This window comes from Manis javanica, chromosome 5 (genome assembly GCF_040802235.1).
Source record: "Manis javanica isolate MJ-LG chromosome 5, MJ_LKY, whole genome shotgun sequence".
Taxonomy (NCBI): Eukaryota; Metazoa; Chordata; class Mammalia; order Pholidota; family Manidae; genus Manis; species Manis javanica.
This window is the reverse complement of record NC_133160.1, coordinates 110802852-110828603: the sequence shown is the minus strand read 5'-3', so window position 1 is coordinate 110828603 and position 25752 is coordinate 110802852. Positions and strand designations below refer to the sequence as shown.

Below are 25752 nucleotides of genomic sequence, written 5' to 3'. Positions count from 1 at the left end.
AAACCCTGGGCTGCAGCTCTGTGTCCTCATGCCCTGTGACGCGGATAGGTAACAGGGCCACACCAACGATGTGGGAGGGTCGGTGCACACCTTCCCTATGGGCAGCTCTGCTGATCTGGTGGTTGTTTATAAGACTTCCTTAGAGTCTTTCCTGAAAGCTGATTCTCAACCATAAACAATGCTGCTTGGGGTGATTTTATTTTGAGTGCATCTTTGATTATGAGAAAGTAGATAGTGGGAGCGGAAAGGGAGGAAATGAAAACTTGAGATTAAAATGTCAAAAGCAGTGTCAAAATGAGAAAGGCGCTGATTGGTTCATTAGTGTGAATACCAGTTGCATTCCCACCTGACACTTAAGAAGTGAGGACAGAAAGCACTAATGGCGAATCTTGGTGTTCTTGTCCCGTTTATAGGCCGTGTAGAATACAGCCACAGAAAAGGAGAATCTGGTGGGAGCTTTGCTTTTAAATTTGATGTGGTTGATGAAGAAGGAAACAAATTGACTGGCCAGTCATTTTCCATCATTGTTTTAGGTAAGAGGGCATTAGGTTCCTAAAAATCCCCTAGCAGTTCTGAACTTAGACAGTCTACACTGCACTCCCCTTCAGGCTTAAGCCCTTGTTTTGATGGGGAAATCTGGAATCGGACCCCTCTGTTCTGTAAAGCTCCTTGGTGCATTCTCCGAGGGACAGGTCTAAGGGCTATTTGATCTTACCCCTGGGCACCAGGCCCAGAATTGAAGAAAGGAATCTGAAAAAAATACCTTTTCAAATCACTATTTCGGATTATTTTCAGAAGACAAATCCCCACCAGTCATCATCACCAATAATGGGCTGATCTTGGATGAGAACTCAGTGAAGAAAATCACGACTCTGCAGCTCTCTGCCACTGACCAGGAGGGCGAGCCTGCAGAACTGATCTACAGAATCGATGGACAGCCCCAGCTGGGCCACCTGGAGCATGCGGCATCACCAGGTAAGCCTGTCAGCTCTTGTTTCATCAAACCAAAGGACGGGCTTTAGTAAGATGGGGGAGCAGCCCCATCGTGTATATACAGATACCTACAGCCTGCCTTTATTAGTATTTATTTCTGCATCAGTAATTTTGACCATTATATTCTATCTTGCATTATACTTAATAAATAGCAGATGCTCAATAATTATTTGCTGAAAGTTGAATAAAAAAATTACAATTTTATATAAGCAATCTTGTCTCTATAACTAGATTGTCAGTTCCTTTAGGGAGAACACTGCACCCTGTTTTTCTTCTAAAGTCTGCATGACTGGCATGGTGTGATGAACTGTCCTTAAAAATTGAACTCCAGAATAGCAAGAGTGCATGTGTACTGAGCAAGATTCTAGTTTAGCTGCTGCTGGGAAAAATATAATGATAAATGAAATACAGTCTTCATCCCCTAGGGTTCTCAACTGGATGAGATAAGGAACCACTACATATAACCATATATAAAGGAAGAAGATGGCAGATATTTTAAGATATTTAAGAATTGTATAAACCTGGAGCCCGAAAGTGGGCAAGGCTATACCAGGTGGGAAGGTGCACAGAAGGTGGCGTCCAAGAGAGCCCTTTCAAGGCAGAGCTTGGGCAGACAGAATCTGTGCTATTTCCAGAGGTGGAAGCAGCATGAGGGCATATTAAAAAAATAATGAGTGGGCCAGTTTAGCTAAAGCATGTATTCTGGAAATAGTAGTAGATGGAGCTCATGGGTAGATTGAGGTTTTATGGAAGGTCTTCAAAGTGGGGATAAGCAATCCCTATTCAATTCAATAGGCGATAGGGAGTCACTGCAGAATTTTGAGTGGGGAAGGGAAGTGAAACCCATCTCATGTCCAACAGGTGAACTGAAAGAAAAAATAATGAACTGACAGGATGACCTGAAGGAAGAAAAGGGAAGCAGTGGGTAGGAAGTTTCACATCTGGCCAGATAAGAGCTGGTGAGACCTCACTGGGGGAGGGGGAGGCAGTAGTGGGAGTAGAAGATGAGAATAATGTAGGAGATAATAACTAGTACCTAGTAAGTGTTCAATAAACAATAGCTGGTGGAAGGCAGGAAGAAAGGAAACTTGGGCAAAGCTATGGAACTTGACAGATGAATGGTTGTGAGGACAGAGATTTTTGTTAACTAAAGAGTCTAAAGCTAGAATTGTCTTTATTTCATATATTGCAAAGGCAGTGATGGTTTACAGGAAATTTAGATCTTCACTGGTTTTCTTATGGTTATGAATTCTTCATTCAACCAGGGGAAGAGCAAAAAAGGGGAAGAGGAGAGAATACTCGCTCTCTAATACAGGGAGCCAGACGGTCAGCAAACAAGTGAGCAAATACGTCATATGGCAGTGGTGATGAGTGTTGGAGAGAGAAATAAGGGCATTCCTGGGGTGCAGGGAGCAAGCCAGGGAGGAATGTCCTCCCTAATAATAAGATGACATTTGAGCAGACATCTGAGAAAAGTGAGGAAGCCAGCCGTACTGACCAGTGTAAGGAAAGAGCATTCTGACAGAGGGGTCAGCAAGTGCTAAGATCCTGGGGCGGGATCAGCCAGGCACTTCACCTTTCAGAGGCAAGGAGATCAGTGTAGCTGCAGCAGAGTGAGGTGGTGGGGTGGAGGGGTTGAAGGAGGCAGACCTCGTCTGGGTCCAGGGTGATGGTGTGGGAGAGTATATGGTGGTTGGGCTTAGGGAAGGATGGACAGATTGGCCCAAATCCCTAGTGCAAATTAAAGTAGGTGACTTACCCTTTGATCCCGAAGTTCCCCTGGGGAAATACACAGATGAGCCCTTCCAAGACCTTGATTGCGTGAGATGTTTGATAAGGAATTCATGAGCTAATTGCTCTGCCAGAAATCTGTCAGGTTGCTGATTGTATCTCTACGAAGATGAAAGGACAGACTTTTGGTTGTTTCATTGGGCAACTGCCTCCACACCATACAAGGCTTTCAAAGGCTCCGAGCTTCGTGGAAGGCACTGCCAGCTGCCTACCTGCTGGTAAGTCCCAGTCCGCACTCTTCTCTGCCCCCAGGCTGTGTTAAGAGGCCTGTGTGAGGCTGTTTCAGATTTAACTTTTCTGTTTTTACAACCATGGCCTTCACTGGGCCTAAATTCTGAGCCAAGACCAGGCCCTCACTGCTTAGGGAGAGACCAGTCAGTAATCACGCTGCTCCCTCTTCTGGGGAAAGTACCTCCAGGATAGGGAGCGTGTGCTCCCTCTGCCTGGGATGATGGCCCCTTCACCCGCCCCTTTTCACTGGGCCTTGCACTCCGCAACTGCAGTATCTCCAGCCTCCAACCCCCGCTTTACTCTTGGGGGCCCCTCCCTATTGCAATGAGGCAGGCTTCCCTGCCCCTCCAGTACCATCAGCCCCACCCTGAGCCTTTTCTGTAGCATTTGGCCAGAATTCTCCCCTTCCCTCTTTGCCGTAAGTGGATATGTCATGAATATTTTCATGGATATGATTCTTTTTAAATGTAGAAATCGCCCTTGAGAGGAAGTGCATACTCATTGTCCTCTCTTGGGCAACTGGCTGCAGCTTGAGGCAAAGTAGGAACCTCCCAACCCATGTGTCTCATGGTGTGGTGAGGATGGGTCTAGCTGAAATTGGGCTGGGGTCTGTCCTTTCCAAGAAGAGCCAGGATGCTTTTAGGCCAGGGTCTGTTGTGCACGCACTGAGCTATTTTGGGGCTGGTTGCCTCTTGGAGTTACCATTTGCCACCAGCACTTGCAGACATCCTCTGGATGGTGAAGTAGGAAGGGGACTTACTCCCGTGCTGTCTTTCTTGGTTAGTTGATTGTAATTGGTTGTTCTTGGTTGTTCTTGTTAGATAGATAGAAAAGGCACGAAGAGCCTCTTCCCTTCCCTAAGGGGACATGGGGAGCCACAGGGCTTTGTGATCTGTGCAGCAGGCACACACGCGCCTCCTACCACTGAGTAGAGGAATGTGAAAGTTAGTCCCTGCATGTGCTCTTTGAGAGTCCACGCCATCGTGTCAGGGACCCTAAAGACCCTCTTTTTCTTGGGAAATCCAAGTTAGGAATCATATTAGTAGTACAGAAGCTAAGCTGCTAGAACAGACTCCAAATTACAAGACTTCTTAAATAAATTATTTATTTTTGCTCACAGAAACACGCAGAAGCAGGTAGCCCAGCTGGCCTCGGGTGCCTCAGAGACCCTTCACAGTTGTCATTCCCCAGCCAGCAGTAAAGGCCAAAAGCCACGGGAGCCCCAGCCATTTCTTGTTTAGGAGTGTTCCTGAAGAGCACACATCACTTCTGACCACATCCCAGCGTCAAAACTCCAGTGACACAGAGCTGTGAAGTGGCTGGGAAATGCGCGTGCTCACTGGCACCCGGTCACTTAACTGCTCCTCAGGAGTTGTACGTATTTTTACAGCAGGGGAGGAGTAATACTGGAATATCACAGTCTCCGGCACGGCACAGTTCCCACCTTCACCAACACTTACTGAGTAGCTGCTGCAGGAGGAAACTCATGTTTTGGAAAAGGGAGCCATGTAAAAAAATATGTGCAAATGTGTTTCAGTAGCTGTGAGAGCAACAGGACAGAGGACAGAGGGATCAAAGGACAGTACACTCCACCTGAGAGAGGGGTGGGGGTGAGTCAGGGGACACCACCCAGAGGGGATGTCTCAGCAAAGGTATCCCTTGGCTTCCTCTGTATCTCAGCCTGTTTGGTAGTGACACCAGCCAAACTAGGATGAACCCGCTGTCGTCTCTGGGGTCATCTGTGTCTGCTAGGGTGCCATAATCAAGTCTCACAGACTGAGCAGCTCAGACAACAGAAATGTATTGTTTCACGGACACTGTAGAACAGGATCATGGTGTCAGCAGGGCTGGTTCCTTCTGAGGGAAGGATCATTCTGGGCTTCTCTCCTTGGCTTATAGATGGCTGTCTTCATGTGTACAAGGCGTTGTCCCTGCATGGGTATATCTGTGTTGAAATTTCCCCTTGATAAGGACATTAATCATACTGGATTAGGGCCCACCCTAATAACCTCATCTTAACTAATTACATCTACAGTGGCCCTATTTCCACATTGTGAGGTGCTGAGAGTTAGGACTTCAGCATATGAAATGGGGAGACACAATTCCTTCCATCACGGAGGATTTGAAGAACAGCTGAGCATCGCCTATAGTGTGAGCTTGAGGCGGGACACTGCACAGCCTGCGTGGAGCCATCCGCAGCTGTGCTGAGAGCAGGGGGGCTAAGGCGATTACCTGATGCCTCATTAGGAAGGCAATTTCCTCAAAGATACTTTATTCCCATACCACTGCCCTGACCCAGACTGAACTTTCTATAATGTGCTGGCCCTCCAGGGGAATTGAAAAAACTGACAGGATTAATGCAGGTCCCCATAATTCAACCAGATACATAGTTTAGCCAGCAGGTTGGTCACTGAAAACACTTTCAATGGGATTAAAGGGCTTCAAGATATTTCAAACAGTAACTACCTGCTATGACAGCCAGTAAGGACAATCTATTATTAGAAACACCATCTTGCTGGTGATTCTTCTAATACCCTATTTGCAAAAGCTAGAATTTTTTTAAGTGCATAGAGATTGAAAATCTGTGCTCAGTAGGACCTCTTAGATGCCTATTATAGTGGATGAACTAAATTCATTCACCAAATATGTTTTGAGTACCTACTGTGTGTGCCTATCCTAGGTTCACATTAGTGAAGAAACAACCATATCCTGGCCATCTTGGAGCTTACCTTCTAGATGCAGTTTGTTACCCTCTGGCACTTCATTATGGATATCACTTAAATGTTAATATTAAATACCTCTTCAAAATAAGTATTTCAGACAAGAAAAAGGTTATAGCCAACAAAGCATCCTAGAAGAAATGATTCAGTTCAAAGATTTTTTTTTTCAATTTCATTTTGGTATCATTAATCTATAATTACATGAAGGGCATTATGTTTACTAGGCTCCCCCCCTCACCAAGTCCCCCCCCACATCCCCGTTCACAGTCACTGTCCATCAACATATTAAGATGCTGTAAAATCACTACTTGTCTTCTCTGTGTTGCACAGCCCTCCCCATGCCCCCCCACACACTATACATGCTAATCATAATGCCCCCTTTCTTTTTTTTCCCACCCTTCCCACCCGTCCTCCCCAGTCCCTTTCCCTTTGGTAACTATTAGTCCATTCTTGGGTTCTGTGCTTCTGCTGCTGTTTTGTTCCTTCAGTTTTCTTTTGTTCTTATACTCCACATATGAGTGAAATCATTTGGTACTTGTCATTCTCCACCTGGCTTATTTCACTGAGCATAATACCCTCTAGCTCCATCCATGTTGCTGTGAATGGTAGGATTTGTGTTTTTCTTATGGCTGAGTAATATTCTATTGTGTATATGTACCACATCTTCTTTATCCATTCATCTATTCATGGACATTTAGGTTGCTTCCATATCTTGGCTATTGTAAGTAGTGCAGCGATCAACATAGGGGTGCATCTGTCTTTTTCAAACTGAAGTGCTGCATTCTTGGGGTAAATTCCTAGAAGTGGAATTCCTGGGTTAAATGGTATTTCTATTTTGAGCATTTTGAAGAACCTCCATACTGCTTTCCACAATGGTTGAACTAATTTACATTCCTACCAGCAGTGTAGGAGGGTTCCCCTTTCTCCACAACCTCGCCAACATTTGTTGTTGTTTGTCTTTTGGATGGTAGCCATCCTTACTGGTGTGAGATGATATCTCATTGTGGTTTTAACTTGCATTTCTCTGATGACAAGTGATGTGGAGCATCTTTTAATGTGTCTGTTGGCCATCTGAATTTCTTCTTTAGAGAACTGTCTACTCAGCTCCTCTGCCCATTTTCTAATTGGATTATTTGCTTTTTATTTTTTGAGGTGTGTAAGTTCTTTATATATTTTGGATGTCAACCCTTTATCGGCTCTGTCATTTACGAATATATTCTCCCATACTGTAGGATACCATTTTGTTCTATTGATGGTGTCCTTTGCTGTAAAGAAGCTTTTTAGCTTGATAGAGTCCCATTTGTTCATTTTTGCTTTTGTTTCCCTTGCCCGGGGAGATATGTTCAAGAAGAGGTAACTCATGTTTATGTCTAAGAGATTTTTGCCTATGTTTTTTCCTTAGAGTTTTATGGTTTTATGGCTTACGTTCAAGTCTTTGATCCATTTTGAATTTATTTTTGTGTATGGGGTTAGACAGTGATCCAGTTTCATTCTCTTACATGTAGCTGTCCAGTTTTGCCAGCACCATCTGTTGAAGAGACTGTCATTTCCCCATTGTATGTCCATGGCCCCTTTATCGAATATTAGTTGACCATATATGTTTGGGTTAATGTTTGGAGTCTCTATTCTGTTCCATTGGTCTGTGGCTCTGTTCTTGTGCCAGTACCAAATTGTCTTGATTACTGTGGCTTTGTGTAGAGCTTGAAGATGGGGAGTGAGATCCCCCCCACTTTATTCTTCCTTTTCAGGATTGCTTTAGCTATTCGGGGTCTTTGGTGTTTCCATATGAATTTTTGAACTATTTGTTCCAGTTCATTGAAGAACGCTGTTGGTAGTTTGATAGGGATTGCATCGAATCTATATTGCTTTGGGCAGGATGGCCGTTTTGATGATATTAATTCTTCCTAGCCAGGAGCATGGGATGAGTTTCCATTTGTTAGTGACCTCTTTAATTTCTCTTAAGAGTGTCTTATAGTTTTCAGGGTATAGGTCTTTCACTTCCTTGGTTAGGTTTATTGCTAGGTATTTTATTCTTTTTGATGCTATTGTGAATGGAATTGTCTTCCTGATTTCTCTTTCTATTAGTTTATTGTTAGTGTATAGGAAAGCCACAGATTTCTGTGTGTTAATTTTGTATCCTGCAACTTTGCTGAATTCCGATATTAGCTCTAGTAGTTTCGGAGTGAAGTCTTTAGGGTTTTTTATGTACAATATCATGTCATCTGCAAATAGTGACAGTTTAACTTCTTCTTTACCAATCTGGATTCCTTGTATTTCTTTGTTTTGTCTAATTTCCGTGGCTAGGACCTCCAGTACTATGTTGAATAACAGTGGGGAGAGTGGACATCCCTGTCTTGTTCCCGATCGCAGAGGAAAAGCTTTCAGCTTCTTGCTGTTCAGTATGATTTTGGCTGTGGGTTTATCATATATGGCCTTTATTATGTTGAGGTACTTGCCCTCTATCCCCATTTTGTTGAGTTTTTATCATGAATGGATGTTGAATTTTATCGAATGCTTTTTCAGCATCTATGGAGATGATCATGTGGTTTTTGTCCTTCTTTTTGTTGATGTGGTGGATGATGTTGATGGATTTTCAAATGTTGTACCATCTTTGCATCCCTGGAATGAATCCCACTTGGTCATGGTGTATGATCCTTTTGATATACTGTTGAATTCGGTTTACTGATATTTTGTTGAGTATTTTTGCATCTACATTCATCAGGGATATTGGTCTGTAGTTCTCTTTTTTGGTGGGGTCTTTGCCTGGTTTTGGTATTAGGGTGATGTTGACTTCATAGAATGAGTTTGGGAGTATTCCCTCCTCTTCTATTTTTTGAAAAACTTTAAGGAGAATGGGTATTATATCTTCTCTGTATGTCTGATAAAATCCGAGGTAAATCCATCTGGCCCGGGGGTTTTGTTCTTGGGTAGTTTTTTGATTACTGCTTCAATTTCATTGCTGGTAATTGGTCTGTTTAGATTTTCTGTTTCTTTCTGGGTCAGTCTTGGAAGGTTGTATTTTTCTAGGAAGTTGTCCATTTCTCCTAGGTTTCCCAGTTTGTTAGCATATAGGTTTTCATAGTACTCTCTAATAATTCTTTGTATTTTTGTGGGGTCCGTCATGATTTTTCCTTTCTCGTTTCTGATTCTGTTGATGTGTGTTGACTCTCTTTTCCTCTTAATAAGTCTGACTAGAGGCTTATCTATTTTGTCTATTTTCTCGAAGAACCAGCTCTTGGTTTCATTGATCTTTGCTATTGGTTTATTCTTCTCAATTTTATTTATTTCTTCTCAGATCTTTATTATGTCCCTCCTTCTGCTGACCTTAGGCCTCATTTGTTCTTCTTTTTCCAATTTTGATAATTGTGACATTAAACCATTCATTTGGGATTGTTCTTCCTTCTTTAAATATGCCTGGATTGCTGTATACTTTCCTCTTAAGACTGCTTTTGCTGTATCCCACAGTAGTTGGGGCTTTGTGTTGTTGTTGTCGTTTGTTTCCATATATTGCTGGATCTCCATTTTGATTTGGTCATTGATCCATTGATTATTTAGGAGCGTGTTGTTAAGCCTCCATGTGTTTGTGAGCCTTTTTGCTTTTTTTGTACAATTTATTTCTAGTTTTATGCTTTTGTGGTCTGAAAAGTTGGTTGGTAGTATTTCAATCTTTTGGAATTTACTGAGGCTCTTTTTGTGGCCTAGTATGTGGTCTATTCTGGAAAATGTTCCATGTGCACTTGAGAAGAATGTGTATCCTGTTGCTTTTGGATGTAGAGTTCTGTAGATGTCTATTAGGTCCATCTGTTCTAGTGTGTTGTTCCGTGCCTCTGTGTTCTTACTTATTTTCTGTCTGGTGGATCTGTCCTTTGGAGTGAGTGGTGTGTTGAAGTCTCCCAAAATGAATGCATTGCATTCTATTTCCTCCTTTAATTCTGTTAGTATTTGTTTTACATATGTTGGTGCCCCTGTATTGGGTGCATATATATTTATAATGGTTATATCCTCTTGTTGGACTGAGCCCTTTATCATTATGTAATGTCCTTTTTATCTTTTGTTACTTTCTTTATTTTGAAGTGTATTTTGTCTGATACTAGTATTGCAACACCTGCTTTTTTCTCTCTGTTGTTCGCATGAAATATCTTTTTCCATCCCTTGACTTTAAGTCTGTGCATGTCTTTGGGTTTGAGGCGAGTCTCTTGTAAGCAGCATATGGATGGGTCTTGCTTTTTTATCCATTCTATTACTTTGTGTCTTTTGATTGGTGTATTCAGTCCCTTTACATTTAGGGTGATTATTGAAAGGTATGTACTTATTGCCATTGCAGGCTTTAAGTTTGTGGTTACTAAAGGTTCAAGGTTAGCTTCTTTACTATCTTACTGTCTAACTTAACTCGCTTATTGAGCTATTATAAACATGGTCTGATGATTCTTTATTTCTCTACCTTCTTATTCCTCCTCCTCCCTTCTTCATATGTTGGGTGTTTTGTTCTGTGCTCTTTTTAGGAGTGCTCCCATCTAGAGCAGTCCCTTTAAGATGCCCTGTAGAGGTGGCTTGTGCGAGGCAAATTCCCTCAACTTTTGCTTGTCTGGGAATTGTTTAATCCCTCCTTCATATTTAAATGATAATCATGCTGGATACAGTAATCTTGGTTCGAGGCCCTTCTGTTTCATTGCATTAAGTATATCATGCCATTCTCTTCTGGCCTGTAGGGGTTTCTGTTGAGAAGTCTGATGATAGTCTGATGGGTTTTCCTTTGTAGGTGACCTCTTTTTTCTCTCTAGCTGCCTTTAATACTCTGTCCTTATCTTTGATCTTTGCCATTTTAATTATTATGTGTCTTGGTGTTGCCCTCCTTGGATCCCTTGTCATGGAAGTTCTGTGTACCTCTCTGGTGTGAGAGGCCATTTCCTCCCGTAGTTTGGGGAAGTTTTCAGCAATTATTTCTTCAAAGACACTTTCTATCCCTTTTTCTGTCTCTTCTTCTTCTGGTACTCCTGTAATGCGGATATTGTTCCGTTTCGATTGGTCACACAGTTCTCTTAAAATTCTTTCATTCCTGGAGATTCTTTTATCTCTCTCTGTATCAGCTTCTCTGCATTCCTGTTCTGTTTTCTAGTCCATTAATGCTCTCTTGCATCTTGTCCATTCTGTTTTGAAGTCTTCCAGAGTTTGTTTTATTTCTGTATTCTTCCTCCTTAGTTCTTGCGTATTTCTGTGCAATTCCATCAGCATGGTTATGACTTTTCTTTTGAATTCTTTTTCAGGAAGACTGGTTAAATCTATCTCCCCAGGTTCCTTCTCAGGGGAAGATGTAGAAGATGTCGAAGCTGTCTGGGTTAGTCTTGTCTGGATCAAATTTTTTTGCCTTTTCATGTTGATAGTTGCAATGGTGAGCTATTGACTCGTCTGTCAGCTGGGAGAACCAAGTCTTTCCACTTGCTCCTGGCCTTTCTTTACTGGGACAACTGCAACCCCTAGTGGCTTGTGTTGGGCAATTGCATGCAGACTGGGTCTCTGTGTCTTGCCCAACCTGTATGGAGGAAGCTCCCTTGCTGTGGGCATGGCCTGCCTCAGGCAGCTGCTCTGCTATGGCAGGGCCTCGGAGGGGTAATAGACGGGGGGCTGTTTGGCTGTTTACCTCCGTGAGGGGTCTCAGAGCTGTTGCTCAGGGGGTTAGTACGCCCAGAGTTTCCTGGAATTTCCAGCTACTGGACTGTGTCCCGGGATGCTTCCATCCAGCTTTGGGGTCCCTGTCCCTTTAAGACTTTCAAAAAGCACTCGCATTTCTTTGTCACGGGGGCGCTGGCTTTGGGACCCACTCACAGGTCTTACTGTCCTGTTTCCCTAGTATCCAGGACCCCACGCATACACTGTGTGTGCGCTTTGGTGCGGATGGCTAGAACTGGGTGTTTAGCAGTCCTGGGCTCCCTCTCCCTACCCACTCCGACTCCTCTCCTCCCGCCAGGAGCTGGGGTGAGGGGCCTCAGGTCCCACCAGGCTGCGGCTTGTATCTTACCCCTTTCACCAGGTGCTGGGTTCTCGCAGGTGTGGATGTGGTCTGGCTGTTGTCCTGTGTCTTCTGGTCTCTCTTTTAGGATTAGTTGTATTTGTTGTATTTTCAAAAATATATATGTTTTTGGGAGGAGATTCCCACTGTCCTACTCACGCCGCCATCTTGGCTCCTCCCAGTTCAAAGATATTTTAATGGTGCTATTTCAGTGGTAGATCTATGACTGGCTTTTGTTATTCTTCACTACTTTTCTATGTTTTTCACATTTTCTTTCATAGGCATATATTATTTTATATTGAAAAAAATTAATGGATAAAGTTAAAATCCGAGAAGCTCCTTGCCTAGCCTGAAAAGGCTAGATGAGTTGTACAAAAAGTACTCCAATAAGCATAAACATTGGAGTTACACAACCATGAATTCCAGTCCCAACATTACTCTCTTATTAGCTGTGTGACCTCAGATAAGTCACACAGCTTTTCTAATTTTCTTCATGGCATAATCTAGAAAAATGGTGGTAATATTCCAACCTTGGCTTTCAGGAGTTGTTAAAAGGTAAAACTCAATATATATATATATATATATATATATATATATATATATATATAAGCAAGCCTGAAACAGTGCACATAATAGGTGTTCAATGATTACTAGATCAGACCAGGAAAGTCCCACTAAGGCAAACACCAGAGATCTCATGCACTGATGGTGGGAATGTGAAATGGTACTACCCCTTTGGAAAATAGTTTGGCAGTCTCCTAAAAAGTTAAGTGTACACCAACCATGCATTACACTCTTTAGAGATTTTCCCAGGAAGAGTGAAAACATGTCCATACAAAGACTTGTGCACAAATGATCATAGCAACTTTATTTGTAATAGCCCAAAACTAGAAATCAATGTCTATCAACAGGTGAATGGACAAATCATGATATATCCCTGTAATGGAATACTACTCAGCAATAAAAAGAAATGAACTATTTATTAATACATCCTTTAATATGGGTGAATCTCAAAATAGTTATGCTAAGTGAAAGAAACCATGTATGAAGTAGTACATACTGTATGATTCTATTTATTTAAAAAATAGAGAAAGCATCAGCTAATCTATAGGGACAGAAAACAGTTCATTTGTTTCTTTGGAATTAGGTAAAGGCCAGGAAAGGTCCAGATGGAAGGATTACAGAACACCAATTGGATATTTCTGGAGTGATGGATATGTTCACTGTTTGGATTGAGGTGATGGTTTCATGGATGTGCCAAAAACTATAAACTGTACACTTCAAATGTAATTTGTTATATGTCAATTTCCTCTCAATAAAAAATGTTTTAGAAAAGATCAATCCCAGAGCTTCATTCTCAAGAGGTAGGAAAAATCTACCAACTTTCTTAATCAGTCTTAGACTCTCATAAAGGGAACAGTGAACTAGGTAACCATTTGACTGTAAGAATCCAGTCAAGTTTTCCCCATGAGCTGTGAGGATAGATTCACAGCAAGGGAAGAGATTTAAATTTCTCAGTGTGGTCAGTCTGAAGTCATTAAATTTTTAAAGAATGGTATGGATTTCTGTCCTGAGCCTCAAGACAAATCAGTAAGACAGGAGGCTACATTTTTGGCCTATCAAGAGCTGATGTAGCAAGCACAGAAATATAAATTGCTCATCAAAAAAATGAATGCCCCAATATTCAGGAGGCTGTTATATCATAGTGACAAATTTCAGATGATAGAGAGAGATGCAAATGTAAGCCATACCGGTTGGTTTTCTTTTTTAAGGTATAGCAGTGATACTGATATCACAGTTAAATGTAAAACGGTCATAGGAGAATTGCTCTGTTTTTTTTTTTACAGAAAAGCCAAACTGCTTTTGCCCAGATTAACAATGACAAATAAATCCCAGGAAGCAGCAAATGAATTTCAGGACCAAACCAAAGGACCAGATTAAGTGGATTAATATCCCAATACCCAGAATCAGAAAGAGGGAATTTGTGCTAAGGGACTAAAAGATATAATTTGTTTGAGTCTTGGTTTGCACCAGAGTAAGAACCCCAGAAGCCCCAGAGTAGACAAAAGAGTTTGTCTGGGCTGATTTGCTAAATGTTGTTGGACATTTAAAAACACTGAGATACTATTCTTTTGTGGGATACCTTGGCATTATTTTAAATCACTTAAAAAATTTTTTTTACTTTTAAAACAACTCTAAAAAAACACTTAAGACATTCTCTCTATATGTAATAAAGGATACTGTTTTCCTAGGTCATTTTAGATTTCATATAGAAGGATTGCTCAAATCCCAAAGTCCTATAGTAAGCCTGGCTGAAGTGGTATAGGAGAAACTAGAATCATAGACCTGAGAGGTGAGAGGGATCTTGAAGAATATGCAGTGAGATCGTAGATGGCTTACCAGTCACAGGAAGAGTCTATGTTTAGGTAAGCCACACACCTTCAGTGCTCAAAAACTAAACCATCCACAGTATTAAATTAGGGATGGTTTTCAGAAAGGATTGGAAAGCTATAGGGGAATATAAAACTTAGGAGAAAGGAGTTTGGAGAATAAGGAATGGCCTTACTTTTCACAGAGTTGACCTGCATACATAAGCCCCAAGAGAAAGGAGAGTAACATTATTGAGCACCTGCTGTTGGCTTGGCACACAGTAGAAGTCTGGATAATTAAGTTAACATGTGCTCCCACAGAACATATGCTGTTGTAGAAAAAAATAAAAATACAAGGTCTTAGAGGGAAGCATGTAGTTGCTTTAAGAAAATACAAAGGACTCTGTCTGATGAGAGTATGGTGTTTCCCTAACCTTAGAAGGACAGCTTAGAAGGATTTTGACATCCTGTCCCTGGTTCTCTCTTCCCCTTTTGCTAGGTATCCAGATTAGTTCCTTCACTCAAGCTGACCTGACCTCACGAAATATTCAGTATATCCACACCAGTGAGACTGAGAGACATTCAGATGCCTTCAGCTTTACGCTGTCAGACGGAGTCAATGAGGTAGGTGAGGACCTTGATTCCCATCTTGAGTGGGGGTGGACTCAGCACAGTCTTCCATGAATGGAGTGTGCACAGTGACTAGTGTTATGCGAGTTTCATTTTCACCTGCTCTCAGACAAGGATTGAGGTAGTTTCTGACAGCCCCAGGGATACTTGCCAAAGAGAGCTCCCTTTTGGGTTTCTGGTCAGTCAGTCATGCCAGGAATGGTGACAGGGAAAGTAGAGCCCCCTTCCACTTGGGTGGGTGCCAGGGACAGGTGTCCCACCTGCATTCTCTGCCATTGTAGGTGACTCAGACTTTCCACATCACTCTTCGCCCTGTGGATGATTCACTGCCAGTTGTACAGAACATAGGAATGCAGGTCCAGGAGGGTGTGAGGAAGACCATCACAGAGTTTGAGCTCAAGGCAGTGGATGCAGACACAGAGGTAAGAGTGCTCCCCCAGGTTCTCTGGCTAAAGGAGAGGCAGATCGGGGGGCATCGGTTGCTTTGTGCCTGTGCATCCTGAGGGTAGGGTAGATGGTAAGGTTGGCACATGCATCCTTGAAGGCTTAAAGACCAGAGATACCATGTCTTCTGGAAAAGAGAAGCTAACACATTTGAGATCAAATGGTTTTTAATCTCTTTCTGAAACCCTAAAAACATTCACCCTCTCCCCTGATTACATGTTAAAATTCTTTTAACATGCATATTTTTTTATCACAATTCATGATGCACTATTTCTGCCCACCACCCCCCACCATTTTACTCCTTCACTCAGACTTCTCTGGAGGGCAACTCATGATGCAATTTGACTACCCTTGGAGAGCTAGGCTTTGTATAGTAAAATGGGCATGTGGAAACAAAACTCTTATCCTCATGGTGCTTTCAGATTAAAGTGTCTTACATTTTGGCATGATCTAACTCCTATAAAAGAGTTAAATCAGTTTTCATTAATTACTCTGTATAAATCCTTCCCTGTGCCAGCACTCATTCATTCATTTATTCTTTCATCAAATATGTAATCACCCACCAAGTGCCAGGCTTTGCTCTAAGCTCTAAAGACAGAGTTGTGAACAAAAGAGATTCCAGCTTTAGGAGGTTTTCAAACTTTGATTAGGTCGACAGACAAGAAGAAACACATAATATCTATCAGATGTGATAAATGCTGTGAAAAAAAATAAAGTAAGGACTGTCAGTCTTGGGGTAAAAGATGGCAGCATGAGAAGTGAGGCAGAAACCTCCTCCCAAAATCACATGAAACACGGAAATACAGCAAATAAAACTAATCCTGAAAGAGTGACCTGAAGACTGCAGAAGAGACTGCCTACATCTGGGGCAAAAGAGAAGACCTCACAGTAAAAGGTAAAATAGCAAAGCTGCCATCTGACAGGACCCGAGCACTCCTACCATTCCAGCCCACAGGCAGGAGGAAGAGAAATGGATCAGAGATGGAATACAAGACCATGACTGCTGTACACCCAGCCCTGGAGATTTCCAGAAGCACGAACCCACATTGTATAGTGCACTGGAGATCAGTGGGTTTGGAATGCAAATACAGGCAGAATACTCAGAGACTGAGATTCTAGCCACTTGTGGAAAACAGGTATGTACAACTGGTCCCCTGGGAGAAAAGAAAGGAGGGCAGTTTGAAGGACTTCCCAGCAGCAAGTGGGATGTTAAAGGTGCAAAGATTACACAGAGCTGGCTGCTCAGGAGAAAGGGGAGGTGGACAAAACCTTCCCAGCACACTTAGTCCAGTAGGTGGGGAACTCTCAGGAGCTTCAGATACTCCATCCCCCTGGCTGGCAATGCAGGCTCAAGGCCCACCACTGTCGTACACAGCCTGCCACTCATTTCTCCCAGCAGGTGCCAGTTCCACTCACCTGCCATCCCTGACATCATGCCAGGCCAACCAGAGGGTGGCTCTGATCACAGCAGCTACAGGGGCATACATAGCACAGAGGCTCCTTCCTGCATGCATGGCCCACTGGACCTGGCAGCGGAGGCAGGTGCTATAGCTGGAAAGGCTGGAAACCCTCTGAGCTGAGCTCTTTCCTCCTGACAGGCACCAGTTCTGCTCACCAGCAACGCCTGCTATTGCTGCAGGTGCACAGCAGCTCCACAGAGCAGAGCTTCTGGGCAATAGGGGGTGCCGCCTACATAATGTTATTATTCCATAGGAAACACTAAAAATATGAAGTGGCAAAGAAATTTGGTCCAAACAAAATTATAAGAAAAAAACACCAGAAAGAGGGATTAGTGAAACAAATCACCAATCTTCTTGATAAGATTTCAAAATAGAAGTCATAAGCATGCTCACAGAGCTACAGAAAAAATATTTAAGATCTCAGGGAGGACTTCAACAAAGAGATAGAAACCTTGAAAAATACAGTGTCTGAAATGAAACATACAATGGAGAGATTTAGAAGTAGATTAGATGAGGTAGAAGACATGGTAAATGAAATAGAGAACAGGAAAACAAAGAAGCTGAGGCATAGAAAGAAATAAAGTATCTCTAGGAATGAAAGAATAGTAAGAGAGCTATGTGGCCAATCCAAACAGAACAATATTTGCATTATAGGGGTACCAGAAGAAGAGAGAAAAGGAGATAAAAAGTCTTTTTGAGGAAATAATTGTTGAAAACTTCCCCAGTCTGGGGAAGGAAAAAGTCACTCACATCATGGATGTGCAGATACCTCCCAACATAAGGAACTCTAGGAAGACAACACCAAGACATTTAATAATTAAAATGGAAAAGATCAAGGACAAGGAAAGAGTATTGAAAGCAGCCAGAGAGAGAAAAAAGATCACTTATAAATAAAATCCCATCAGACTGTCAGCAAACTTCTGAGCAGAAACCTTATAAACCAGAAGGGAGTAGCATGATATAATTAATGTAATGAAATAGAAGGGCCTCCAACCAAGAATACTCTACCTGGCAAGATTATCATTTAAATTTGTAGCAGGAATTAAACAATTTCCAGATAAGCAAAAGTTGAGGGATTTCACCACCACCAAACCATCTCTACAAGATATGTTATAGATGGAAATGCTCCTAGAGCTGAATAGCTGTCACCAGAGAAAATAAACCCACAGTAAAGTTAGCAGATCAATTAATTACTAAGCCAATACAAAATAAATCAGCTACTCACAAAGTTAGTCAAGGGATACACAAAGAGTACAGAATATGACACCTAATATATAAAGACTGGAGGAGGAGGAAGAAGGGGGCAGGGGAAAGAACCTTTAGATTATGTTTGAAATAGAGTAATAAACAATTTAAGATAAATAGATAGTAAGGAAGCTATTCTTGAACCTTTGGTAACCACAAATCTAAAGCCTACAATGGAAATAAGTACAGATCTATTGATAATCACCTTAAATGTAAATTGACTGGATGCACCAAAAGCCATAGAGTTGCAGAATGGGTAAAAAAACAAGACCCATCTATATGCTGCCTACAAGAGATTTACTTCAAGCCCAAAGACATACACAGACTAAAAGTGATGAAGGGATGGAAAAAGATATTTCATGCAAACAATAGGGAGAAATATGCAGGAGTAGCAGTACTTATATCAGACAAAATCAACTTCAGAACAAAGAAAATAAGAAACAAAGAAGGACATTACATAATGATAAAGGGGTCAGTCCAACAAGAGGATATAACCATTACAAATATCTATGCACCCAACACAGGAGCACCCACATATGTGAAACAAATAAAAATGATGAAAGGGGAAAATAGAATGCAATGCATTCATCTTAGGAAACTTCAGCACACCACTCACATCAAAAGACAGATTAATCAGACAGAAAATAAGTAAGGAGACAGAGGCACTGAATAATGCATTAGAACAGATGGACCTAACAGACATCAACAGAACACTCCACTCAAAAGCAGCATGATACACATTCTTCCCAAGTGTACGTGGAATGTTTTCCAGAATAGATCACATACTAGGCCACAAAAAGAGCCTCAGTAAATTCAAAAAGACTGAAATTGTGCCAACCAGCTTCGCAGACTACAAAGGTACGAAACTAGAAATAAATTGTGCAAAGAAAACAAAAATGCCCACAAACACATGGAGGCTTAACAACATGCTCCTAATGATCAATAGATCAATGGCCAAATTAAAACAGAGATCAGACAATATATGGAGACAAATGAAAATAACAGCTCAACACCCCAACTTCTGTGGGAGGCAGTGAAGGCAGTTCTAAGAGGAAAGTTTATAACAATACAGGCCTCTCTCAAGAAAGAACAGTCTCAAATGAATAGTCTAAACTCACAATTAATGAAACTAGAAAAAGAAGAACAAATGAGGCCCAAAGTCACTAGGAGAGAAGAAATAAATGAAATTGAGAAGACTAAAACAATAGAAAGAACTAAGGAAACCATGAGCTGGTTCTTTGAGAAAATAAACAAAATAGATAAGCCCCTGGCCAGATTTATCAAGAAAAAAAGAGAGTCTACACACGTAAACAGAATCAGAAATGAACAAATTAAAATAACAAATTTAAATGTTTTAGTCTTACAACTGAAGACACCAGAATAAGTTCAGTTGCTGTAACCAATATAATTTCTCTCCTTAACTATAAAGGAAATGCAATCCTTATTTTATAAATGTCTTTTGTTTTGGCTACCCTTGACTGCCTCTTGGCCATCACTCACTTACCTGGTTTCTGTTATGCACTTCCCTTCTCCTCCTGTTTTTTCCCTCCTCGATAGGCCAAGTCTGTCACATTCACCATTGTGCAGCCCCCACGCCACGGCACCATCGAGCGAACCAGTAATGGGCAGCGTTCTCAGCACACCTCCACCTTCACCATGGAAGACATCTACCAGAACCGGGTCAGCTACAGCCATGATGGCAGCAACTCCCTCAAAGACCGGTTCACCTTTATAGTTTCTGATGGGACGAATCCCTTCTTTATTATTGAGGAAGGAGGAAAAGAGGTAAGGGGTTAAAATAACGGACAGGGAGGCATGCAAAGCATGCCAGAGTTTATTAGAGGCAAAACATGACATTTTGACTAAGGATGGCGTTGTTTGCATTCTTGTTCTGTCACTTACTAATTGGCCAGAGCAAACTAGTTAACCTCTTGAAGCCTCAGCTTTTTGTCTGTAAAATGGATGCAAAAGTAATCAGCAACTTCAGTTCATCTAAGGCTTAATGGAGGCAATCAACATAAAGTGCTTAGGACTGTTGGCAAACAGTGAGCACTCAACAGTAGGAGGTGAGAGTTACTGTCATTATTACTGCTGTCATTTCTTCTTTCCTTTTCACCCACCATTTACTCCTTAGTTATTCTTTCATCTGGTTTTTCAATAATATCATATGGTTCTAGATTGCCTTTCTCTTTTATATGTCCCCTCAGCCAGACAGAGTTTCTCAATATCATGAAGAATTCCTGTGGTTAAGAGTATGGCTTTTGCATCCAAAGATGCTGACTTAAATTCTAGCTCTGTCACTTACTAGCTGAAATGTCTTTGCTAGTCATTTAACCTTTCTGAGCCTCAGTTTCCCTATCTTCAAAGTGGGGCGTATCTACCCTCATATTATACATAAAGTACTTAGCCCAGTGCCTAATGCAGGAAATATCCAATGAACTGTATCTGTAATCATCATCATTATCGCCATTTTAGGAGCAGCTTGTGAAACAGGTGAAGATGTTTTTTCCTTGCGGTCATGTGGTTGTCAAGCTTTACTGCCTTAAGAGAATTACTCCCTTCTGATATCCAGGTGTCCAGGGGAAACTCTAAGGTAGCCCCCCACTACCCACCCTATCATCTTCACTCATTTCTTCATTCCTTAGCTAGGTCTCTTACAGTACCAGAACCTTCCCCTGGGAATTATTGCATCTTTGGTAAAAGGTAGGCTTCTGGACATTCCTGCATCTCACACATATGTGTCTGACTCAGCAGCAGCAGTTTTAGTGACCTGACTCTACTTCCACAATAACGAAAGTGTCAGCTTCTCAGTCGTGCAGAGTTCCTTTCACACTTGGACAATGAATGGGAATGATTCTTTTTGTGGAGGAAAGATTCTCCTGTCTCCTTTAGAGACAAACAGCCTGTGTGAAGGTCATTCTCAAGTGGCCGAGGTGTCAGTGGGATGGCTCCTGGGATATCCTGCCGTTTCAGTGTCTGCACTGTATCACCACCTGGCAAGTCACTGCTTTTATTTTTTCTTTCCCAAACTGTAGCTGCATCTCATTAGTTTGACTTTCAGGAGAGAAAAATGATTTCAGGATGAATCAGCAAGAAGGATACCTCTCTGATAGACATGAAAGGTCACAGTAGGTCTCCAGAGGGACCATTATTTTATTTTAAAAATGGAAATTACTTAGGAGGAGAATCATAGGAGATTGAAGAGCCAGCATCTTGCTGCCCTGTGCACCTGCCTGAAGGATGCAGAAATGGTGAGGGGCACGTCCGGACTCCCCAGGCACATGTCATGTCAATGCATGTGTATCTGTGTGAGAATGAAATCACAAACCCAAATTTCTGCTCACTATTCCCACAAACGCTTTTATTCTTGATTTCTTCTGCCTCCTTTCCCCATATAGACACTCTCTCGGAGCAAAAAAAGGAAAATCTCCTCCCATGAAGTCTCTTTTTACATCTGGCAAAATCCCACCAGGAGACTTTGACATTAACATTTTAATGATAATTTCTGTCCACCTCTCATGAAAATTTTAACAAGACTTATTGAAAGGGAAATGTTTTGTTTATTATTTCACCTCAGGGCAATACTGAACTCAACTGAAGAATGCATAGGTATGTGAAAGTCAGCTTCCATAACCCTTGAAATGCCAGTGAGAATCCCCTTGTTTCTTACTTTCCTTTCCTGTTTTCCCCACTTTATCAATCCGTATTCTCTCTTAAGCCTCCTGTCAGGTAATGGAAGTAATGGAAATAATGGAAGCTGGTTCAGTTGCCCAACCTGAAGTGTCAACACATTTCAGGGATTCCAGTTTTGTAGGTCCTGGGCCTGACATGTTTCACATGTCTGAGTGATACAGTTTCCTCTCTGGTTTTTCCCCCACAGGTTATGACGGCTGCACCTCAGCAGTTCCGAGTAGCCATCCTCCCCGTGGACAACGGCAGCCCTAGAGTCGTCACTAACCTGGGCCTTCAATGGCTGGAGTATATGGATGGCAAGGTGAGGCCTTTCCATCTGCCATATTCACACTGACCAACCTGGGCTATGTTTTAATTCATATAACTCTTGAATAGGAATAGAACCTCAGTCCAACTCATGTTTATCCTTCCCTAAGTGAGCCACTTTTCCCTGAGATTGGAGAGCTCCATGATTCTGATTAGGACTGTGTGTAATTTAAGGTATTTTTACAAAATGACCTCCAAAATGTCAAACAAGATAGGAGTTTAGTTTTTTTTTTCCCCTCACATATAGGGTGGAAGTCAGTAGTCAAAGGCTCCACATGACCATTCAGAAATGCAGATTTTCTCTCTCCTATTGTTCTACCATCACTGAATGATTTTGTTATTGATGGCATGGCCAAACGTTTTCCATATTCCAGCCCATGGGAAGAGGAAAACAGAGCAGTAGAGGGCCAGGAACTTCATCCTCAGCAAGTTATGCAGGAATTAAACACATCACTTGCATTCATACTCATTAGGCAAGTAACATGGGAGGCTGGGAAATACTGTCTGTAGCTGGGCAGGTAGGTGCTCAGCTAAAAATTTGGTAACTAGAAGAATGAGAGGATGGATTTGGGGAAATATCTGGAATATGCCATATATGGGAAGGATGTATTTTTGTAGGTGAGTGTTCTTAGAGGAATTCTACTTGAAAAATTTCTTTTTCCTTTTCCTCAGTCCCAGTTTGATCATTTTAAGATAGGCCACAATTCTCACCTGGTAACATGTCAGAAACTGCTCATCCCTACACAAACACACATACTTCTTCAGTTCAGCTTGGGAACTAATGTCCTGCTTTTGTGTGCGGTGTATCCACTGGAATATGGATTTTTTGCATCTCCACAGAGCTCACTAGTTGGTTGTATATGTAGTTGTTGTGTCATAGCTTTCCACTGAACTGGTTGGAACTTTTTTTTAATGTATGAAACAAAATTAGTATGAATTCCCCTCAGGCCCTATTTGGTCTTTTTCTCCATATTCAGAACCATTCCATTCTCTTCTTGCCACTCTCCAATTAGCTTTCTATTCCCATTCCTGCCCTGTTGCCGTGACTCTCACTAAAGTTACCAATGACCTCTATTTGCCAAATCCAGAGGTCACCTATATGCCCTTGTTTTACAGATCTAGTTATGTTTAATACTGTTGACCACCCATTTACTCTCTCAAATCCTTGCTCTCACTAAATATTTGTTGAATGAAGGAACAAGTAAGTGAATTAAAATGCTGCCAGCATATTTGGGCAGTATTGGGGTATCAGGTATATATATGTCTTGCTCAATTTCAAGCATTGTAAGGTATAAAGTGGCTATCTTCTCTGTATTGTAGCATTCTTTCAAAATCCCAATTTTCTTTAAAGGCCAAACTCATATTGCATCACCTCAAGTACCTCCATCCCCATTGGCAGATGGAATTAATTTCTCTCATTCTCAGAAAGCATACAGTGCTCTTTTTGTATCTCTCGTTCTAGCTCTTGCCACAATTACCCTGCTCACGAGCCTTTCTTTCCCAGTTGTGTGAACACCTCAAGTGCAGAGGCTGGGATACTTTCTATCCTCATAGCCTCTTCCATCCTGACAGTTTTCTGTGCAGTAAATGTAGCTCAGTAAATCATTGTTGGACTAAATTAAGCCTGCAGAGGGTCTTGTTCTGGCTTTATTCCCACGTCAGGAATTAAATTTAATGGGTTTCTATTCCAGGCAACCAACCTGATCACCAAGAAGGAACTGCTGACCACGGACCCGGACACCGCAGACCTGCAGCTCGTCTATGAGATAACAGAAGGCCCGAAGCATGGCTACGTGGAGAGGAAGCTGCAGCCTGGCCGGCCTGCTGTTACTTTCACACAGGGTGGGGCCTTGGGGAACTGAGACAGGGGAGGAATCTGGGCTAATGCACTCTCCCTGCCTCCCTGGTTTTTCTCACAGCCACTTCCAGCTACTTACCCTAAGTAACCTAACTGCAGACATACAGATCTTTTACTGTCTAACCATCCAACTTCAGAATTTTACTTCTCCTGATTTTTTTCCTATTACTCTGAATTATGGGGAAAAAATTTCATCTTTACCACACTTCCTCAGCTCCCAAATTGTTTTAGGTTTTGGCCAGGTTTTCTGGAAATGATACTGCTTGGTTTACTTTAAAAACAAAAACTAAAAACAACCACCAGGATTTATGAAAGGCCTGTGATCCTGTGTGGTTTATTTTTGGTCTCTAAGGGTTGTAGATTGTTTTTTAAGTCTTCAGCAAAGAAACCAAAATCAGCATGGGTAGGTTGCTCAACAGAAATATTTTCCTATTTTGAATTACATCAAGCAGACCCTTTTGTATTTTAGCTTCTCATAAGCTTGTTCAGACTCCTTCCAAGGATAGACTGATAGAGGGCAGTCACTGCAAAGCTGCCTGCATCTTACAATTCACACGCCACATTTCCTGTCTCCCTGTCCTCAGTCTTGTGTCTCTCTGGACCCCATTTTACCTGTGCCTTGTGTAAGTGCTTTTTAAATCCAACCCCAGTTTTCCTTGGCAGCACATGCCTTCCAAGGACTCTTATTTAGATGGAAATAAGGGAGGGGATGAGCACATATACATGGAGGATGGAGTCATGTTTTCTCATATTTGCCTTTAACATTCCATAGGTATTATTAAAGTACATTTTTGCCAAGACTCTGGGATTCTCATTTTATAACAGCATAAGGGCACTTCAGGTCTTTTGTTACACAGAGCTATAGGGTTTTATTTTTAAATCTGGAAGAAACATTTATTTTTTTTAAGACTGCTATTCCTTTTTGTTCTTGGGAAAATAACTTGTGTCTGTCATCCATTAGAAGAATAAACGGGGTGTGTTGGTGTGGAATCTGTGAGGCTGCCATATATCCCTGTTAATTAAGTGTCTTTTTTTCTCACAGAGGATGTGAACTTGGGGTTGATCCATTACGTGTTGCATGAGGAGAAGATCCACGAGGTGATGGATAGTTTTCAGTTTCTGGTGAAAGACAGTAAGCCTAATGTGGTGGGCGACAATGTCTTCCATGTTCAGTGGTCCCTCATCAGCTTCAAATATACCAGGTACAGGTGTCACTGTGTGTGCGTTCTCAAGAAGCAAAGCAGGCTAGCAGAGGAAACCAGCAGAAGCACCCTGGGGGGCAGCTCTAGTCATCTAGGGAGATGGTGGTGGTAGAACCAATAACAAGAATAAACTACACCAAATATTCCTTGGGTATTATATGCACCAGACACTGACTAGGTACTTGATATATGTCATCTTAATACTTGCAATTATGAGGTGAGTACTATTATTGTCCCCAATACAATAGAGCAATAGGGACAAAAAGAAGTTAAGCAACGTGCCCCAAAGCACAGAGCAAATAAGCAGTTCAACCAGGGTTTAAACCTAGTGGTCTAAACCACTGGACTTTACTGCCTCTCCCACAAGTATTTTTGCTTCTATCCTCAAAACTAGAACTGATAGAGAAAAAAAATATATACATTCAAGTTCTGAAAATGGGCCACAATAGCCACATCTTTCCCTTCCATCTACATTCTCTCTGTTCCCAAGCTTATATTCTCTCCTCGCTCTGTTGGTGTTCATAGGATCATATACCCCCAGAGACAAATTCATAGCTTAATGTAATCAGCTCTTTCAGATGCTCCTTAGGCTATTGGGGAGGGGAAGAGGCAAGTGGAGAAGGCCCTGTTGATAAAGGTGGACAAGCACAGTGTGACCTTATAGGTCAGATTATAGCTAGGATTATAATTTTTGTGGGGGAAATAATTCTTTAAATTTACGTTTCAGAGACTCATTACTCTAAGAAATCAACTTTATGATAATTTAGATAAACATTGGAACTTGGGGAGTGGGGATAAAAGTG

At 41.7% G+C, this 25752-nt stretch overlaps 1 protein-coding gene across 5 annotated transcripts in view; it reads left to right on the top strand.

Moving 5' to 3' along the window:
• FRAS1 (Fraser extracellular matrix complex subunit 1) overlaps positions 1–25752 on the top strand; it is a 445842-nt gene that overhangs the window by 365292 nt on the left and 54798 nt on the right. For 4 of the 5 annotated variants that reach the window (XM_073237418.1, XM_073237419.1, XM_073237415.1 and 1 more), the window contains 8 exons: positions 414–533; positions 796–975; positions 14611–14735; positions 15023–15163; positions 19448–19675; positions 21771–21884; positions 23581–23731; positions 24790–24949. In XM_073237418.1, coding sequence (XP_073093519.1) covers positions 414–533; positions 796–975; positions 14611–14735; positions 15023–15163; positions 19448–19675; positions 21771–21884; positions 23581–23731; positions 24790–24949 — 1219 coding nt within the window. The remainder of the gene's footprint in view (positions 1–413; positions 534–795; positions 976–14610; positions 14736–15022; positions 15164–19447; positions 19676–21770; positions 21885–23580; positions 23732–24789; positions 24950–25752) is intronic. The other variant, XM_073237416.1, reaches the window with a different exon arrangement.